At 40.5% G+C, this 15,173-nt stretch overlaps 1 protein-coding gene across 1 annotated transcript in view; it reads left to right on the top strand.

Moving 5' to 3' along the window:
• Positions 1-15,173, top strand: part of SHC4 (SHC adaptor protein 4) — a 129,082-nt gene that overhangs the window by 92,397 nt on the left and 21,512 nt on the right. The window contains exons 7-10 of the mRNA XM_032417435.1: positions 2,111-2,234; positions 3,769-3,940; positions 6,435-6,495; positions 14,160-14,339. Coding sequence (XP_032273326.1) covers positions 2,111-2,234; positions 3,769-3,940; positions 6,435-6,495; positions 14,160-14,339 — 537 coding nt within the window. The remainder of the gene's footprint in view (positions 1-2,110; positions 2,235-3,768; positions 3,941-6,434; positions 6,496-14,159; positions 14,340-15,173) is intronic.

The raw sequence follows: 15,173 nt of genomic DNA, 5'->3' as shown, positions 1-15,173 counted from the left end.
ATAGACATTCTTTTTTTTATTTTTAAAGCTTTTATTTATTTATTTGACAGAGAGAGACACAGCGAGAGAGTGAACACAAGCAGGGGGAGTGAGAGAGGGAGAAGCAGGCTCCCCGCGGAGCAGGGAGCCTGACATGGGGCTCGATCCCAGGACACTGGGATCATGACCTGAGCTGAAGGCAGATGCCCAACGACTAAGCCAGCCAGGCGCCCCCATTTATAGACATTCTTAATTGGGTTTTGAAACTAGAATTAGCTCCTAAGTCTATATTAGGATCCAAGTTGCTTCTTTAAAGGGGCAACCTTATAAGAAATGGTAATGATAATTCTTCTAGAGATTTGACACCTTGGCATTGTTTGATTTAATAAACCGCCCCCCCCCCACACAAACACATGCTTTCTAAAGATTTCATTTAAATCCTTTATTTTATCATTTTTAAAAAAAGATTTATTTATTTATTTTAGAGAGAGAGCACAAGCAGGAGGGGGAGAGGGAGAGAGAATCCCAAGCAAACTTGAGCTCAGCGTGGAGCCTGACTTGGGGGCTTGACATGGGTTGCCATCTCATGACCCTGAGATCATGAGCTGAACTGAAACCAAAAGTCAGATGCTCAACCGACTGTGCCCCTTTATTTAAGTACTTTAAATGAAAGTCAAGTTAGTTCCTGAATGAGAATTATCTGGAGATTCCTTGAGATGAGTATTAACATAAGGCTAAGAAAAGAAACACTTGTAGGATCTACTATCACATACTGGTATAGGCTCTGCAAATTCTATCAGATGTAAATGAATTGCCTTTTTCTCTAAATAGATACAAAATCCTTTCCAGGACAATGCAAGCATAAAATCATGCTTCCAAGTCAGCACAGTTAAATCATTCTATAAAAACAACTCTCTCTTCTCTCCTGAGGCGTCCGTTTTAGTAATGTGTCCCAGTGTTGGTTTCACTGTTCCCGAGATCCATGAAGCTTCCCAGGCATCTACTCTAATTCCTCATGCACTCACTTATGCCTTTCTATTCTTAGAGAATAGCTAGCAATTTTTATAACATTCTTATATATATTTAACTGTTATCAGAGCTTTTTCTCATCCCTCCATTCTTCAAGCTATATAAGCCAATATATTTTTTTAAAATTTTATTTCTCATGGGACTTATTGCCTCCATATTAAAGTTATTCTTAGGACTCTTTCTAAGCCATCCTTATGACACTTCCATTTCAATTAAATCTCCATTCTGCAAGGCCCTAAGCAAGACCCCATACTCTCACCAAAGCAGGAATGATGTTCCATATGGTGGGAGGTGAATTTATAGTCCCTGAACATAAGCTCCTGTTTTTATGTCTGTCATAAAGCACCCTTTATGTTCTGTCAGCTGCACCCTTCATAATTTATTTCTTTAAATTACCTGTGCAAATTTCCCCCTTCCCAGTAGCTGCTTCTCAGAGAAAGTATCTAATAACAATTTTAGTATCTTCTGGTCATCACAAAATCTTGTTTGTTTTTTTTTAAATCTTCTTTTTGATGCTTGATGGAGGTAGTTCTTTAGTAGGATTTTGAAGACAGGGATACCACACCATCACTGCTTTATAGGAGCAATGACAGGGCAAAGGGGTATTATAAAGCTCCCCTCTTCACCAGCAGCTCGTCCCCCACTTTGAGGGGAGAGGGCGTGGGGGGTGGGGGGAGGTCTGGAAAGTTATATTTTTGCAAAGACAAAATACCATGCCAAGAGCCTCATCTTCCTGTCAGATCGCTGCCCTAAGCATCTCCTGTACTGAATTCTAGAGCTAACTTTGAACGTGAGTCACATTTTTGGTTAAGATCAGTCTCGTTTTATAACAATGTGGGCCCGAAAAACCTGTCTTGAGACCACAGTTTGTCAGTGTTCTGAGATATTTCAATGTAAAATATGAATGTTTCTTCTCTTTGATGCATATGAAATAGGAGGTATTCTTTTCTGCCACTTGAGAGCTGAAAAGAGCTTATAAACCTGCTCCCTTTTACTCAATTAAAAGTTTCATGTTCTGGAAATATTTTAACTTTATATAACCTCTTCTTGTTGAAAATTTATTACAGTTTTTTTAAATTTGTTTTTGTACATCCTCTTGCAGCCTGTCACATATTGGAATGCCGCAGTGGAATGGCCCAAGATGTCATAAGCACCATAGGGCAGGCTTTTGAACTCCGGTTTAAACAGTATTTGAAAAATCCTTCTTTGAATACTTCTTGTGAAAGGTCAGCCAAGCGTTCTATAATTATTTGACTTACTGTATTTATTTTGTTTTATTTTAAAATGAATTTTCAAACTAATGAAATGAGTCACTTCTTTTCCTACAAATAGGCAGTTTCAGTACAAACACATAATGGCATTTTCTATTTTTCTTCCATTTATATTTGTCCAGGTATTTCTTCTTGCTTTGTATCAAAATTAAAGGAGACACTCAAAGTAAGAAGGGGGTATGCCCTATTTCTCTGCTATTATACAGAGCTATGAATTAAGTAGTATCATAAAATAACAGACAGCAATACATTTCTCAGAATTGTTTCAGTCCCAGATCCCTTGCATACCACTAAAAAAAAAAAAAAAAAAAATCAACACTGAAGAGCAAAATAGTAAGAATCAAATGTCTATAGCAGGAATCACTGTTAGTTTGCTGGTTTGCAATGTAAACAGAGGTGCTCCAGCTAACGTGTGGGAGGGCTGGAAGGTGATGTGACCCAAGGATCAGGTTGTTCTCTCTGAGGCACAGAGAGTCTGTAAGGAAAGCTGAGCCCTTCAGGCCTGACAGACTCCAATGTGTGTGGAGTGCAATGCGGCCTCTGGCTTGCAGAATTCACACCCGAGAGACAAAACTCACTCTTGGCCACTTTTAAATGCACTCCTCCCCCAATTAGTTATTTTGTGTATCAGCAAACACTGGGCTTGGAGATCTCCATTTATAAGGTGGTCTGGGGAGCAAAGGAGAGGGGGTTACTAGGAGGCCTTGATGTTGAATTTTTCCCAGGCTAACACTTACATCTTAGTGCTATCATTTTGTGACATGTAATGAACCCAACAAAACTATGTGGGTTGTTAGTGGAATCAGTTCAATCCAAAAGGACTTGATTTATTCTTTTTCATAAGAAACTTCTACTAATTCCAGTTTGGAAGAAAAGTTGTTTGTTTTTTTGTCCTGTTTCAATTTTTAAAACAATGCATGTTTACATAAATCTACCCACTTGCCACATATGGTTCTAATATTTCTTTATGATTCCCGTATACTCCTCCAGATCTGTGCAGACAAGATAGCTGCCAGAGCTCTTACTTTTTTCATCTTGGTTTAATAAACTGGGCCAGGCCCTCTGCCCAATATCTAAATTTTTTTTTAACAAAACATTTCCAAAATGGTACAATCAAAGCATGCTGAAGATACTCAGGAAAACTTTATTTTTATACCCTACTGACAAAAATGACTTACATTCAGAGAGTTCATATATGTATATGTGTGTGTGTGTGTGTGTGTGTGTGTGTGTTTCTTAATCACTGGGAGGAGACACAAAAGCATCACCCTTGGCACTTTTTGTTGGCTTAGCTTACTTTGTCTATGGAAAGCTAAACAACCATCTGGTTGCTTCCATCCAGATGTTTGACATCACTTAAGAACAGCTATAAACTTAAAACACCAGTGCAAAGTTTTTCGGGATGATTTGCATGGTTGTGATCCTTCTACCTCCCCTGTAGTATTTGAATTCCCACCCAGCCTCTTGGGGATTCTTTTTCACCTTACAGTGAGGAGGTGCCCACTGATGGTCCCGTGGAGGAGAGAGAAGACCACGAGTACTACAATGAAATCCCCGGGAAGCAGCCACCTGCGGGGGGTGTTTCCGATGTGCGGATCAAAGTCCAAGCCACAGAACAAATGGCTTACTGCCCCATACGGTGTGAGAAGTTGTGCTATTTGGTGAGTGATGTTTTATTATTGCCGGAACTTAGCGATGTGATTCTGTTCTTGCCCCTGGAGAGTTTAATTTAAGAGTTTCCAAATGCTGGTTTAGAGAAAGTATCATCTCCCTCAGTACAGAGCCAGAGAATGAATCATTGTCGGAGCCTGCACTAGATCATTTTCACTCTGAATCCCCGAACCTCGGCCTACGTGGATAACTTCACGTCTCCCTTCGCTGGGAAGACCAGGGCTGGCCAACATGGATGCTCAACATCACCCTTCCCCATCTCCAGTCTTGCTCTGTTCTCCTTGCTGCTCATCCTTAGCTGCTGCCTTCACAGCCAGTCCTGCCCCTGAGCTCCTGACCCCATCCCCTCCTGCCAACCCTCTGCCCTGGTTCTGTCCATCAACCCCTGTCTCAGTCTTTATTTTCTCTTTGTCTACCAGTTATCTCTCTTCCGTCTGCAAATAAATTTGGACTCCTCCAACCAACTTGTAATGTCTTACCCGCTTCTCATCTTCCTTTTACCCCACAAACTTCTAGAAAACATTGTCTCTATCCCAGTTTTCACATCAGCACTACATTCCTAAGATCTGAATTCTGCTTGACTGCTTGAAATGACTTTTATAGTGGTCACCAATGGTTTTTTGGTCACCGATGGTTTAATTGCTAAATCAGTTTTCTTCTTCAATACTCTGAATCTGTCTACAATCTGCCTCTTCCTTTTTTTTTTTAGACATCTTCTGTTATCTTCTAAAGCAGTTCTATTCTTCCAGAAAAGTTGAAAGAATTACGCAGTGAACACTCATACACTCACCATCTAGAGTCTACAATTAACTACAATTAATATTTCACTAAATTTGCCCTGTCATCCTGTGTAGCTCTCTATCATCCATAAACACATCTTATTTTTGGTGTGTTTCAAAGTAAGTTACATTTTTCTTTTTTTTTAGTATCTTTTTTTAAGTTTAAATTTTGCTAGTTAATATATAGTGCAATACTGGTTTCTGGACTAGAATTCAGTGATCCATCACTTACATACAACACCCAGTGCTCATCACAGCAAGTGTCCTCCTTAATACCCATCACCCATCTAGCCCATCCCCCACCCACCACCCTCCATCAACCAACAGTATGTCCTCTGTCATTAAGAGTCATTTATGGCTCGTTTCCCTCTTTCTTTTCTTCCCCCCTTCCCATATGTTCATCTGATTTCTTTCTTAAATTCCACATATAAGTGAGATCATATGGGATTTGTTTTTCTCTGACTGACTTATTTCACTTAGCATAATACACTCCGGCTCTCTGGCTCCATCCATGTCTGCCACATCTTCTTTATCCATTCTATCAGTTGATGGACATTTAGGCTCTCTCCATAGTTTGGCTGTTGTTGATAATGCTGCTATAATATCTTTCCTTTATATCTTATTTTCTTCCACTCCCTCCCCTGCAAACCCAAGCCCTTGCCCTTACCACCCTTTCTTTGTCTTTGGCCTTGCCCTTGGTTTCTCTTCTGGCAGACATCTGTGTACAAACTCCTCCAGCTTCTCTGTTTTCAGCCATTACCTATTTCTCCAGCTATAATGCCATAAGCATTACATTGCTTGTGTTAGGATTGAACTCAGCATTTTCTCCTTGACTCCAAAGCACATTCCTCTACTGATTTACTCATGTTTATTAATGGCACTGCTATTCTTTCATTAATCTGCAGTCTTTTGTTTTTCTCACACTCTGGGCTCCATATCAACTCAGTCTTCAAGACCTAGGAGTCTACCACGAAATCTTTTGAATCTACCCAACCTCTTACATTCCTATTGCACCTTTCTAAGTTCTGGTCCTCACTTGCTCACATGATTCTGAAAACCCCTTCCTTGTCTCCAGTTTCATTCCCCCAAACCCTTCTGTATGGTACTGCCAGATTAATCCTTCTGAAGGATAGATATTGCCCTTTTCAAAGGCATCAGTGATCTCATTCCATTATTGAAGACATGTATCTATCTATCTATCTATCTATCTATCTATCTATCTATCTTTGGGATCATTGCAATCCTTTGATGGATGAGACTTTCAAGGATGAAAAGTGAGCCTGGCATAAACCTCAGTAGAGTAGGGCTCCAATCTGTCTCTGTTAGATAAGGGTTTGCTGAATACTGAGTGTTTATACAAGTGTCCTGGAAATCACACTTTCTGGCTGAGACTTGGATTGAGTCCTGGAATGGGACCTCCCAAGCAAAAGCAGTAACCCTAAGGCTATAGGCCTTATATTGGCAGCCTTTATGACTCTCCCCCTTCAAACCCACCTCTGCAGCCCCCAACCAATGCACTATCACGGGAGTCTCTGCTCCCCACCCAAAATCCCAGTTTCCTGTCAGACACTTCCTGTGTCAGAAAGTGAAGTTGTCTGCCATATTCGCCAGGAGCGTGACTAGTGTTCTGTTTGTTCTGTTTGTTCTTTGGAAGTATGACTGTATACCACATTTGTAAGCGTTTCACAATTTGTTGTTTGCGCAGCCTGGAAACTCCAAGTGTAGCAGTGTATACGAGAACTGTTTAGAGCAAAGCCAGGCAACAGGTAAGTACAATTGTCCTTCCCCATCTGCCACTGTCCTTATCCCTTGCAAGTCGTATGGTTGTGTGCAGCCCTGGCTCTTAAATACTTCATGGGGAAGGCGGGTGTATATAACCAAACACATAATGCTTCGGCTGCAGGCTTCCCACGTTCTGAGAGGCCCAGAATTACCACATGTGTGTAACTTGGAAGGTTCATGGTTTTGCCTCACACTTCTGTGCTCTACCACACCATCATTCTACCTTAGGAGGTCTTGCACTGCTGTCACGTCATGAAAAGTCTTCCTGGAAAACTGCTTTCTCTGCTTACAACCCAAGGGAGTTCCACTTCAAAGAAGATCAGACATTAAGTTAATATGAAAATTGATGCGTGTCAAATCCATTAGGATTAAGATAAAATCTTTAAGCAGAAAACAAAAAGAAATCTGAAATATGAGAGTCCCAATTAGGGGCCTATGTAGCCCACACTTTCCAGGGCATTAAGTGTCTTATTACTGCCCGTGATAATTGGTGTTGGGCACAACTTTTCCACAACACAAATGTAGAACGTCAACCATCAGATTGGAAATATGTTTTCACGAGGTTATACTGCTAGTTAGTCATTTAATTCTTATAAATTGTTGAAAGTACTTATTTCTTTGGGAAGCAAAGTTTTGCAGCATTAGAGGGTGAGAGAATTGGATGGTATAAGTAATAGGGTGGAGGATAAAGTTGGATAACCACACTTAGGGACTCAAATTAAATTAGCAGGAACTTGCACCTAGAAGGTAGTCACTTCTAAAGATACTTTTATACTTCTCATGGAATTATGCCAATGTAATCTATTAATTTTATTATTATTTGAGAGAAAGAGAGTGGAGGGGTGGGGGCAGAGGGAGAGAGAGAGAGAGAGAATCCCAAGCAAGCTCTGCCCAGCGTGGAGCCTAATGCAGGGCTCCATCTCAGAACCCTGAGATCATGACCTGAGCTGAAATCAAGAGTCGGACGCTTAACTGACTGAGCCACAGTCTCCCCTAATTTTATTATTTCCTATACAAGGGGGATACATGAAAATTTATCATTTTAAAATATATTTTTTAAAGATTTTATTTATTCATTTGAGACAGAGAGAGAAGTGCATGAGCAGGGGGAGAGGCAGAGGGAGAGGGAGAAGCAGGCTCCCCACTGAGTCAGGAGCCTGATGTGGGACTCGATCCTGGGACCCCGGGACCACGACCTGAGCCGAAGGCAGACGCTCAACCATCTGAGCCACCCAGGCGCTCCCGAAAATTTATCATTTTAGGTACAGCTATGATTACTATCTTTCTCCACTGTGCAAAAATAATAGGAGTAGTGAGTTAAGACAGTATTGTTAATTCTTTAAAAATATGGTTCTTTTTGATAGATATTAAAATTCCCTGCCATTCTTTAAAGTCATTTACAACTTTAACCTAACTTTTAATAATATGACTAAAACAAATTAAATTAATGGGAAGTGTAAATGTCTTTTTACAACTATGCTCCCTAGGAGCTATATTCCTCCCTCCCTCCTTTCCCTTAGTTGGAAATCCCTAACCTAAGGATTTAATAGTCAGGAACATATCACATATGCCCAGTATTACAGTCATTTCCTACCTGTGTTGAAGCTCACTTGGAAATATCTCTACATCCTGTTTCATCTCATTCTATATTCTTCATTTATACAACACTTCACTCAGTGGCTATTTACGAGGACCTCCTGTGGGTCTGTCACTACGCAAGGAAGTAGGAATGGAATCACAACCAGTGCTCATGTTGTTCGCAGTTTAAGCAGGAGGACACACCTTAAGTAAATGCTTACAAATAGGATGACTGTTTCAAAGCCCAACATGTCATGAGAACAAATAACAAGGAAACCTAACTTGATCTGAGGGGCTAAAGAGGGTCTCCCTAAACTTTCTACAAGCAAACAACCAAACCAGGACCCGAGGGATGAGTGGGAATTATCCAGGCACAGAGAAGGAAATGGGGAAGGAGGGGCGAGAGAGGGAGAGAGAGAGAGAGAAAAGTATAAATGGGAACCAGAATTCCTGGTGTGCTGAGACCACTTCCTAGATCACTGCAGAGAGAGGACAGGGGAGAGAGAGAGTCTTGGACCTAGATAGAGTCCTAAGGAACTCCAGAATTTTGGGTCCTATACAAATCCCTCTCTCCCAGCTCATCCTCCTCCTTTCCATTAAATAGTCATTGTGGCACATCCTCCTGTCCTCAGTCACCTGGCTTCTGAAGGGAACTCACTGAAGGAAAACCCTCGACCTTCCTAGAATGATGTAACATATGCTAAATCACAACACGACCGTTGGAGAAAAGGAGTATAGTCTCCTTTTTTCCCATCAAGAACCCCAAAACATACATTTATGAAGGAATTAATGGATATAGAGGTACTGTCTCAATCTTATTCAAGATATTTCTTTTTGTAAGTGTAATCTTGTCATAGAATCCGATTTATTGTTCCTGTTTATCTTGGTTTTAATTCTCCTTCAAACCCAACAAACAATGTAACCCCTTATTCTTTCATGGTATATATATGCCTTAAGCCAATATAAGCAGATCCAAACTTATGAACAGACTTTATTTGGAGCGTGGAATATACTTTTCCAGAATTAGTTAATCCAGAATTAATTTTAGCCATGATGGCTATCTCCTAGACAAGTGCACCATGTTCTTGTATTCTGGTTTGCTTGTGCTAGAGCTTAAATGTATATTTTGGAATGACAAATACAATGATAGAAGATTCTATTGCAAGTGCCTGTTCTTCAGTTGCACTCCAACTGTAGGAAAGCCTGGGACCAGTACAGAGCTACCTTCCTTGTGGTGGCCTTGAGCTAACAGTTTCGTAACTGGGAACCGTTCAGAATCTTGGGGAGGTGAGAGATGGTTGTTGTAGTTTGGAAAAAGTCCTCCAGCTGGATACTTTCTTCCCCTGAAAATTATAGAGCTACAACATTGTTTCCTTAGAAAAGCAGGTTCTAAGTTCCAGTGAGGAGCCAGAATGCTAGGAAGCCATCTCCCTAGACCTCAGCCACTAAGACCATAGAGGGATAGAAGAGCTCAACCCCTGCTCCAGGGGCCACAATAATTAAGGCCACTCCAATTGTGTTAGGAAGGACTTTGCTACTATGGTGTCCATTCATTCACAGATACCCAGAAATCAGGTGTTCCTAGCTTGGGGCCTGCCTGTGACTACTTGGGCCTATGTTTAAAAACTATTCTAAAATTCTTGACCAGTGAGCAAATTAATAGCCGTTGCCAGAATAGCAAATACAAGTATTTTGTGGCTTTTCCTAGAGATTTATACATAAGCATTTGAGAGACACCTATACAAATATTTTCAATAAGGTTTGGGTTTTTTCCTCCCAAGACATTTATTTATTCAAATACTGACTTAAAACTTGAATTCCAGTATATTATAAATACTGCAATAGGCTTCTGCTTGTTGAAGAAGTTAATTATATTTATCACCAGACTTATAAAAGAAGTCTATCCCTACTATTAAATTCCCTTATGGAAAAAATTAATTAGCAAAACAGAATAATGTTTCCCTGACCCTCAAGTTAAAATGGAAATAAGATACTTTTAATCAAAAAGAGATTAAATTCCCACAAACCCTAAAGGTTTGCACTTAAAAACTTTGGTACTTAAAGTATATACACTGTGTACACCGTGTATTTGTTTTCTGCCACCAATCTTCTCTTCGGCAGGTTGCATAGGTTCTTGGAGTAATAGTTGGCAGAAAGAAATTTTGGAATGCATAATGGCTGGCATATGTGGTTAAGCTCTTGTCATCCACACACTTGACCCAAGAAAGATTTTAAATTTGGGTATAGAGTGAAGTACATATATATTTTTTAAGGCAACATTGCTGAGTTAAATATAATAGTGCAGTTGAAGAAAAGGAATAGTCGTTTTCAAGAGAGACTGGGCAAGATATGAATGCTTTTGTGTAATCCTGTAGAATGGTGAACCTGATGTGGTCAGCTCATGCCATGCTCTCTAAGGGGCAGATGAGTCAATGCCCCGTGCTAAAGGTTGATTCAGAACATAGTGCTGAGAAAGGAAAACCAGGTAGACATTCAGCATCTGTTCATTCTGCTGACAAACATTTTTCTTTTGAGCACCTGCTTCACACCAGACATTGAAGATGCAGAAAAATCACAGATAAATGGGTTCTAGTCTCTTTTTAAGGACTCGAGGAATTTGCAGTCTCAAGGGGAAGACAGACAGACAAGGAAACAGATACCTACATTATGTTATGGAGTGGTACCTGACCCAGCCTGGGGGAGGGAGGGACTAAGAGAAAGGCTTCTTGAAGGAGGTGGATTCAGAACAGAATCATAAAGGACAAATAGGGATTAGGTACAGAAAGGGATGGCAGGAGATAAGAACCATGTGCAGAGCCCCAGCATCAATGAATAAATAGGTAACTGGGCAGCTATTATCTATTAAGCAGGCACTATTCTCAGTGAGTGTCTCACCCACATTCTTTCATTTATCCTCACAACCATATTTTAAGCTAGGCACCCCCATTTTACAGATATGAAAACTGACACTTAGAGACATTAAGTAACTTGCTCCAGGCCACACCAACAGTAAGAGGTATCACAGGGATTTGAACTCAGGTCCATGTTAATTTAGAAGCAGACCTCTTACAAACACTTTTGAGCATAGTCTACTTTCAGTAAATTTTTATCAGTAGACACTCCTAAATAAGTGATAATTCAGTCACATATAAGTTATATATATATGCTAATATGTTATGCATGTCTTAAAACACAAAAATTGAGCATTTCAAAGTTAGAGTTAATTAATAAAGACATTTTAAAATGTCTTGCTCGAACCATGAGAGACTATGGACCCTGAGAAACAAATTAAGGGTTTTAGAGAGGAGTAGGGTGTGGGGATGGGTTAGCCTGGGGATGGGTATTAAGGAGGGCACATTCTGCATGGAGCACTGGGTGTTATACGCAAACAATGGATCGTGGAACACTACATCAAAAACTAATGATGTACTGTATGGTGACTAACATAATAAAATAAAATTAAAAAAATGTCTTGCTGACATTCATAGAAAATGTTAATATGTTACGTTAAAATATGTTAATATGTTAATAAAATTATGCTAATATGTTATGCATGTATTATAACACACACCCAAACAGACAATTTCAAAGTTAGAGTTAATGATAATAAAGACATTTAAAAAATGTCTTGCTAATTATAGTGGCTGAATACTATCATTAGATAATATCTCAATATCTCAAGATAATATCTAAGTGTATACTGGGATGTACACTGGGATGTATATTGGGATAATGTGTCCCAATATACATTTAGAGCATTTACTGACAAAGAAAATAAACATAAATCCACATTTCGAATCTTAATCATTTTAACTTTTGGGAGGCCAAATTTCTGATCTTATTAGATCATTCTTGTTTATAAGCTCATAATGCAACTGAGGAAGAGTTGTAATAAAAGAATGATCTTAAATCTTTGATTTATTTGCAGTGATCTTTTAGCCACTTATCCATTTACAAAAGTAAGTTTAGTTTAAACTAGATAATATAATTCATAAATTCATGTAACCAAGCAAATGGAGGAGGCTGTCATGTGTTGTAAAATGCAACAAAGAAGCGAGGTGCCCTGACCCCCTGTCCTTCTTTAGAAATCCCACGCCTCCCTCAGGATATCCCACATACGGAGTGTGATGGGGGACAGCATGATGCCCAATAGCTGGCAGACCAAGAGAAAAGAAGGAGTAGGTAGTAAGGCTGTAGTCTTCTGACTGGGCTTCCCCTATTTGGTGTACCCTTGAGTTTCTGTATTTTATATTATAAGAATTATAGCACTATTCATCATGATGTGAAATCCAATATAAAGTTGGTCCTTTTGGGGCCACATTAAAGGGGTTTAATGATGGAGACAATAAAAGGACTGATGTTTTATGGTAAAACAATGGAATGTCAGTGTCACCACTTCAGGTCAGCCTCGTGGGAATCTTGTAGCACATACAGCCAAAAATATAAATGTACTTGTTTAAACAGAAAAACAAAAACATTCTGTCCTGGCATTCTGAGGACAGAACCATCAGGATGGTACAAAATACCTCACGCCATTAGGTAGTGAAATATGGTGCTAGCATCCATTCATTCAGTAACTGTTTGTTGTCATGTTCTGTGCTGGGTGTGTGCTAGGAGACAGGATCGCTCCCGACCTTCATGGAACATGCAGTCTAGATGCAGCTCAGGCATTAAACAAAATGACATAATAAAATTAATTACTCTTGTGAAAAGGTCTCCAAAGGTGAAGAATAAACTTCTAGGAAAGTGGAGAGACTTAGTGTAGTCTGAGAATGTCAGAGAAGGCTCTATTGAGAAAAGAGATGTTTAAACTGACACCTGAAGAGGGAGAGTCATGGAGGAGGGTGGGAAGAGCATGTCAATCAGAGAAGATGGCCTTACGGTGGAGACTGTCCTTCAAGAAGGTCAATGTGACTGAGGGGCACGGGGGTACAAGGGAAGCTGGGTAGGCGGAACCAGGGCTTGGGGCTTGTTGAAGAGTTTGAGTTTTATCCAAAGAGCAATGGGAGGCAGTTAAGGGGTTTTTAAACCACTGGAAAATATGATCAGATTTCAATAAAAAGATCATTTTGGCCACCGTGTATAGCATAGAATGGAAGAGGAGGGAAGAGTAAGAGGGAAGAAGGAGATTACCCGAGGGGTGAGTTCTTTCCATTGAATACCAGAATAAACATCAACAGTTGGTTTGAGGCTGAGCTTGGCAAAACAAAACTTTGGGCATAGAGAGAAGACAGACTTTCCGTTCTTAATAATTTAAGTAATGAGGCTTTTGAAAAGCAGTTTAGGGGCGTCTGAGTGGCTCAGTCGTTTCGGCATCCAACTCTTGATTTTGGCTCAGATCATGATCTCAGGTCGTGAGATTGAGGCCCATATTGGGCTTCACAGTGGGTGTGGAGCCTGCTTAAGATTCTCTCCCTCTGCCCCTCCCACCCCAGCTCATGTGTGCGTGCTATCTCTAAAAAAAAGTGGGGTGCCTGGGTGGCTCGGTGGGTTAAGCATCCGACTCTTGGTTTCAGCTCAGGTCATGATCGCAGGGTCAAGGGCTTGAGCCCCACATTGCGCTCTGCACTCAGTGCAGAGTCCACTTGTCCCTCTCCCCCTGCTTGCTCTCTCTCTCTCTCAAATAAATAGAGAAATATATAAAAATCTTTTTAAAAAGGCAGTTTAAATAATAGATATTCAAGTTCTGTATGGCACATGTGTTTTCTCGGTTCCTGGACCGCAGCCCTGAGCAGTGTTAAGTGCAGGTTTGTGTTGTTTGCTGGACAGTTGGCTCTCTTTTTTTCTCTCGCCGTTCCTCTCGGGTCTTCCTGGTTTGTTTCCTGTCTGGTGTTGAAGCAGTGGGTCAGCTGAGGGGCCGGCAGGGAGAGTCTGGGAGGCCAAGGAAAGGGTGCTTTCTCTCAAAGCCTGGTGCTTATCTTGTTTTTTACAGGTCAAATCTAGAAGTCAGCATTCAAATCTGTATAGGATGGGGGTGGCTCTTCCCTTCCTATCAGTTCTAGACTCAAACATGATTTTACTTACTGTTTACAAGGTAAAAGTATGATACGTTGATCATTAATCACTGCAGGTAATACACTGGAGAGAGGAGTGCAGTCCCATCGAGATGCCTCATTAATGAAGCACACCTGTCGAGTGGATTTCTTCAATGACCCCTGCTACATAAATACACAGGCTCTTCAAAGTACACTTGGCTCTGCCCCAAATCAAAGCTCAGCTCACCCCCTGGGGAGCCCATGGCACCGTGAAAGTAAGTAGCTGCTCACTGTCTGTATTAGCTTCCTATGGCTCCTGTAACAAGTTACCACAAACTGGATGTCTTGAGGCAACAGAAATTTGTTCTCTCACAGTTCTGGAGTGGTTCCTTCTGGAGGCACTGGAGGAGGATCCATTCCATGCCTCTCTCGTAGCTTCTGGTTGGCAATTCTTGGTGTTCCTTGGCTTATAGACACATCAGTCTCTGCCTCAGTCTTCACATGGCCTTCACCTCTATGTCTCAAACCTCTCTCTCCTGTGTCTTCCAAGACAATACCTTTCTCTTCTAGGTCGGCCCTAAATCCAGGAAGATCTCATCTTGAGATCCTTAACTTAATTACACTGCAAAGACCCTTTTTTTCAGATGAAGTCACATTCACAGGGACTAGGGATCAGGAATTGAATGTATGGGGGCCACTGTTCAACTCACCACATTGTCTCTCATTTTCAGGAAGGCTATTTCATTGGCCTCATTTTCAGGGAATGAAAATGATTCTTTCTTACTAATTGTGGAGATGTTATAGATTTCAAGGTTTTGCGACTTTGATTTTGAATAATCTTTTCAGATACTTTAATGGCTCCCAACTTTTTGTTTCTGCTGTGTGCTTTTGCTGAAGGAAGGACTGTCAAAGCCAGGAGATAATTTTGAATTTGTTGGCTTGCATGAGGAACAGTGACCATTACTTGGCTCTGCTTAGTGATGGTTTTAATTTTATTCATTTCAAAACTTCTTGGTGAGTCATCTATACAGCACTAAAATAAAATGGCTCCTTTCTTCAGCCATATGCTCTGAGTAAAATACAGTAAGACAGACATCATTTTCCTGCTA

The sequence above is a fragment of the Phoca vitulina genome, unplaced genomic scaffold (assembly GCF_004348235.1).
Source record: "Phoca vitulina isolate PV1807 unplaced genomic scaffold, GSC_HSeal_1.0 scaffold20, whole genome shotgun sequence".
Taxonomy (NCBI): domain Eukaryota; kingdom Metazoa; phylum Chordata; class Mammalia; order Carnivora; family Phocidae; genus Phoca; species Phoca vitulina.
This window is presented reverse-complemented; position numbering and strand designations above follow the sequence as displayed.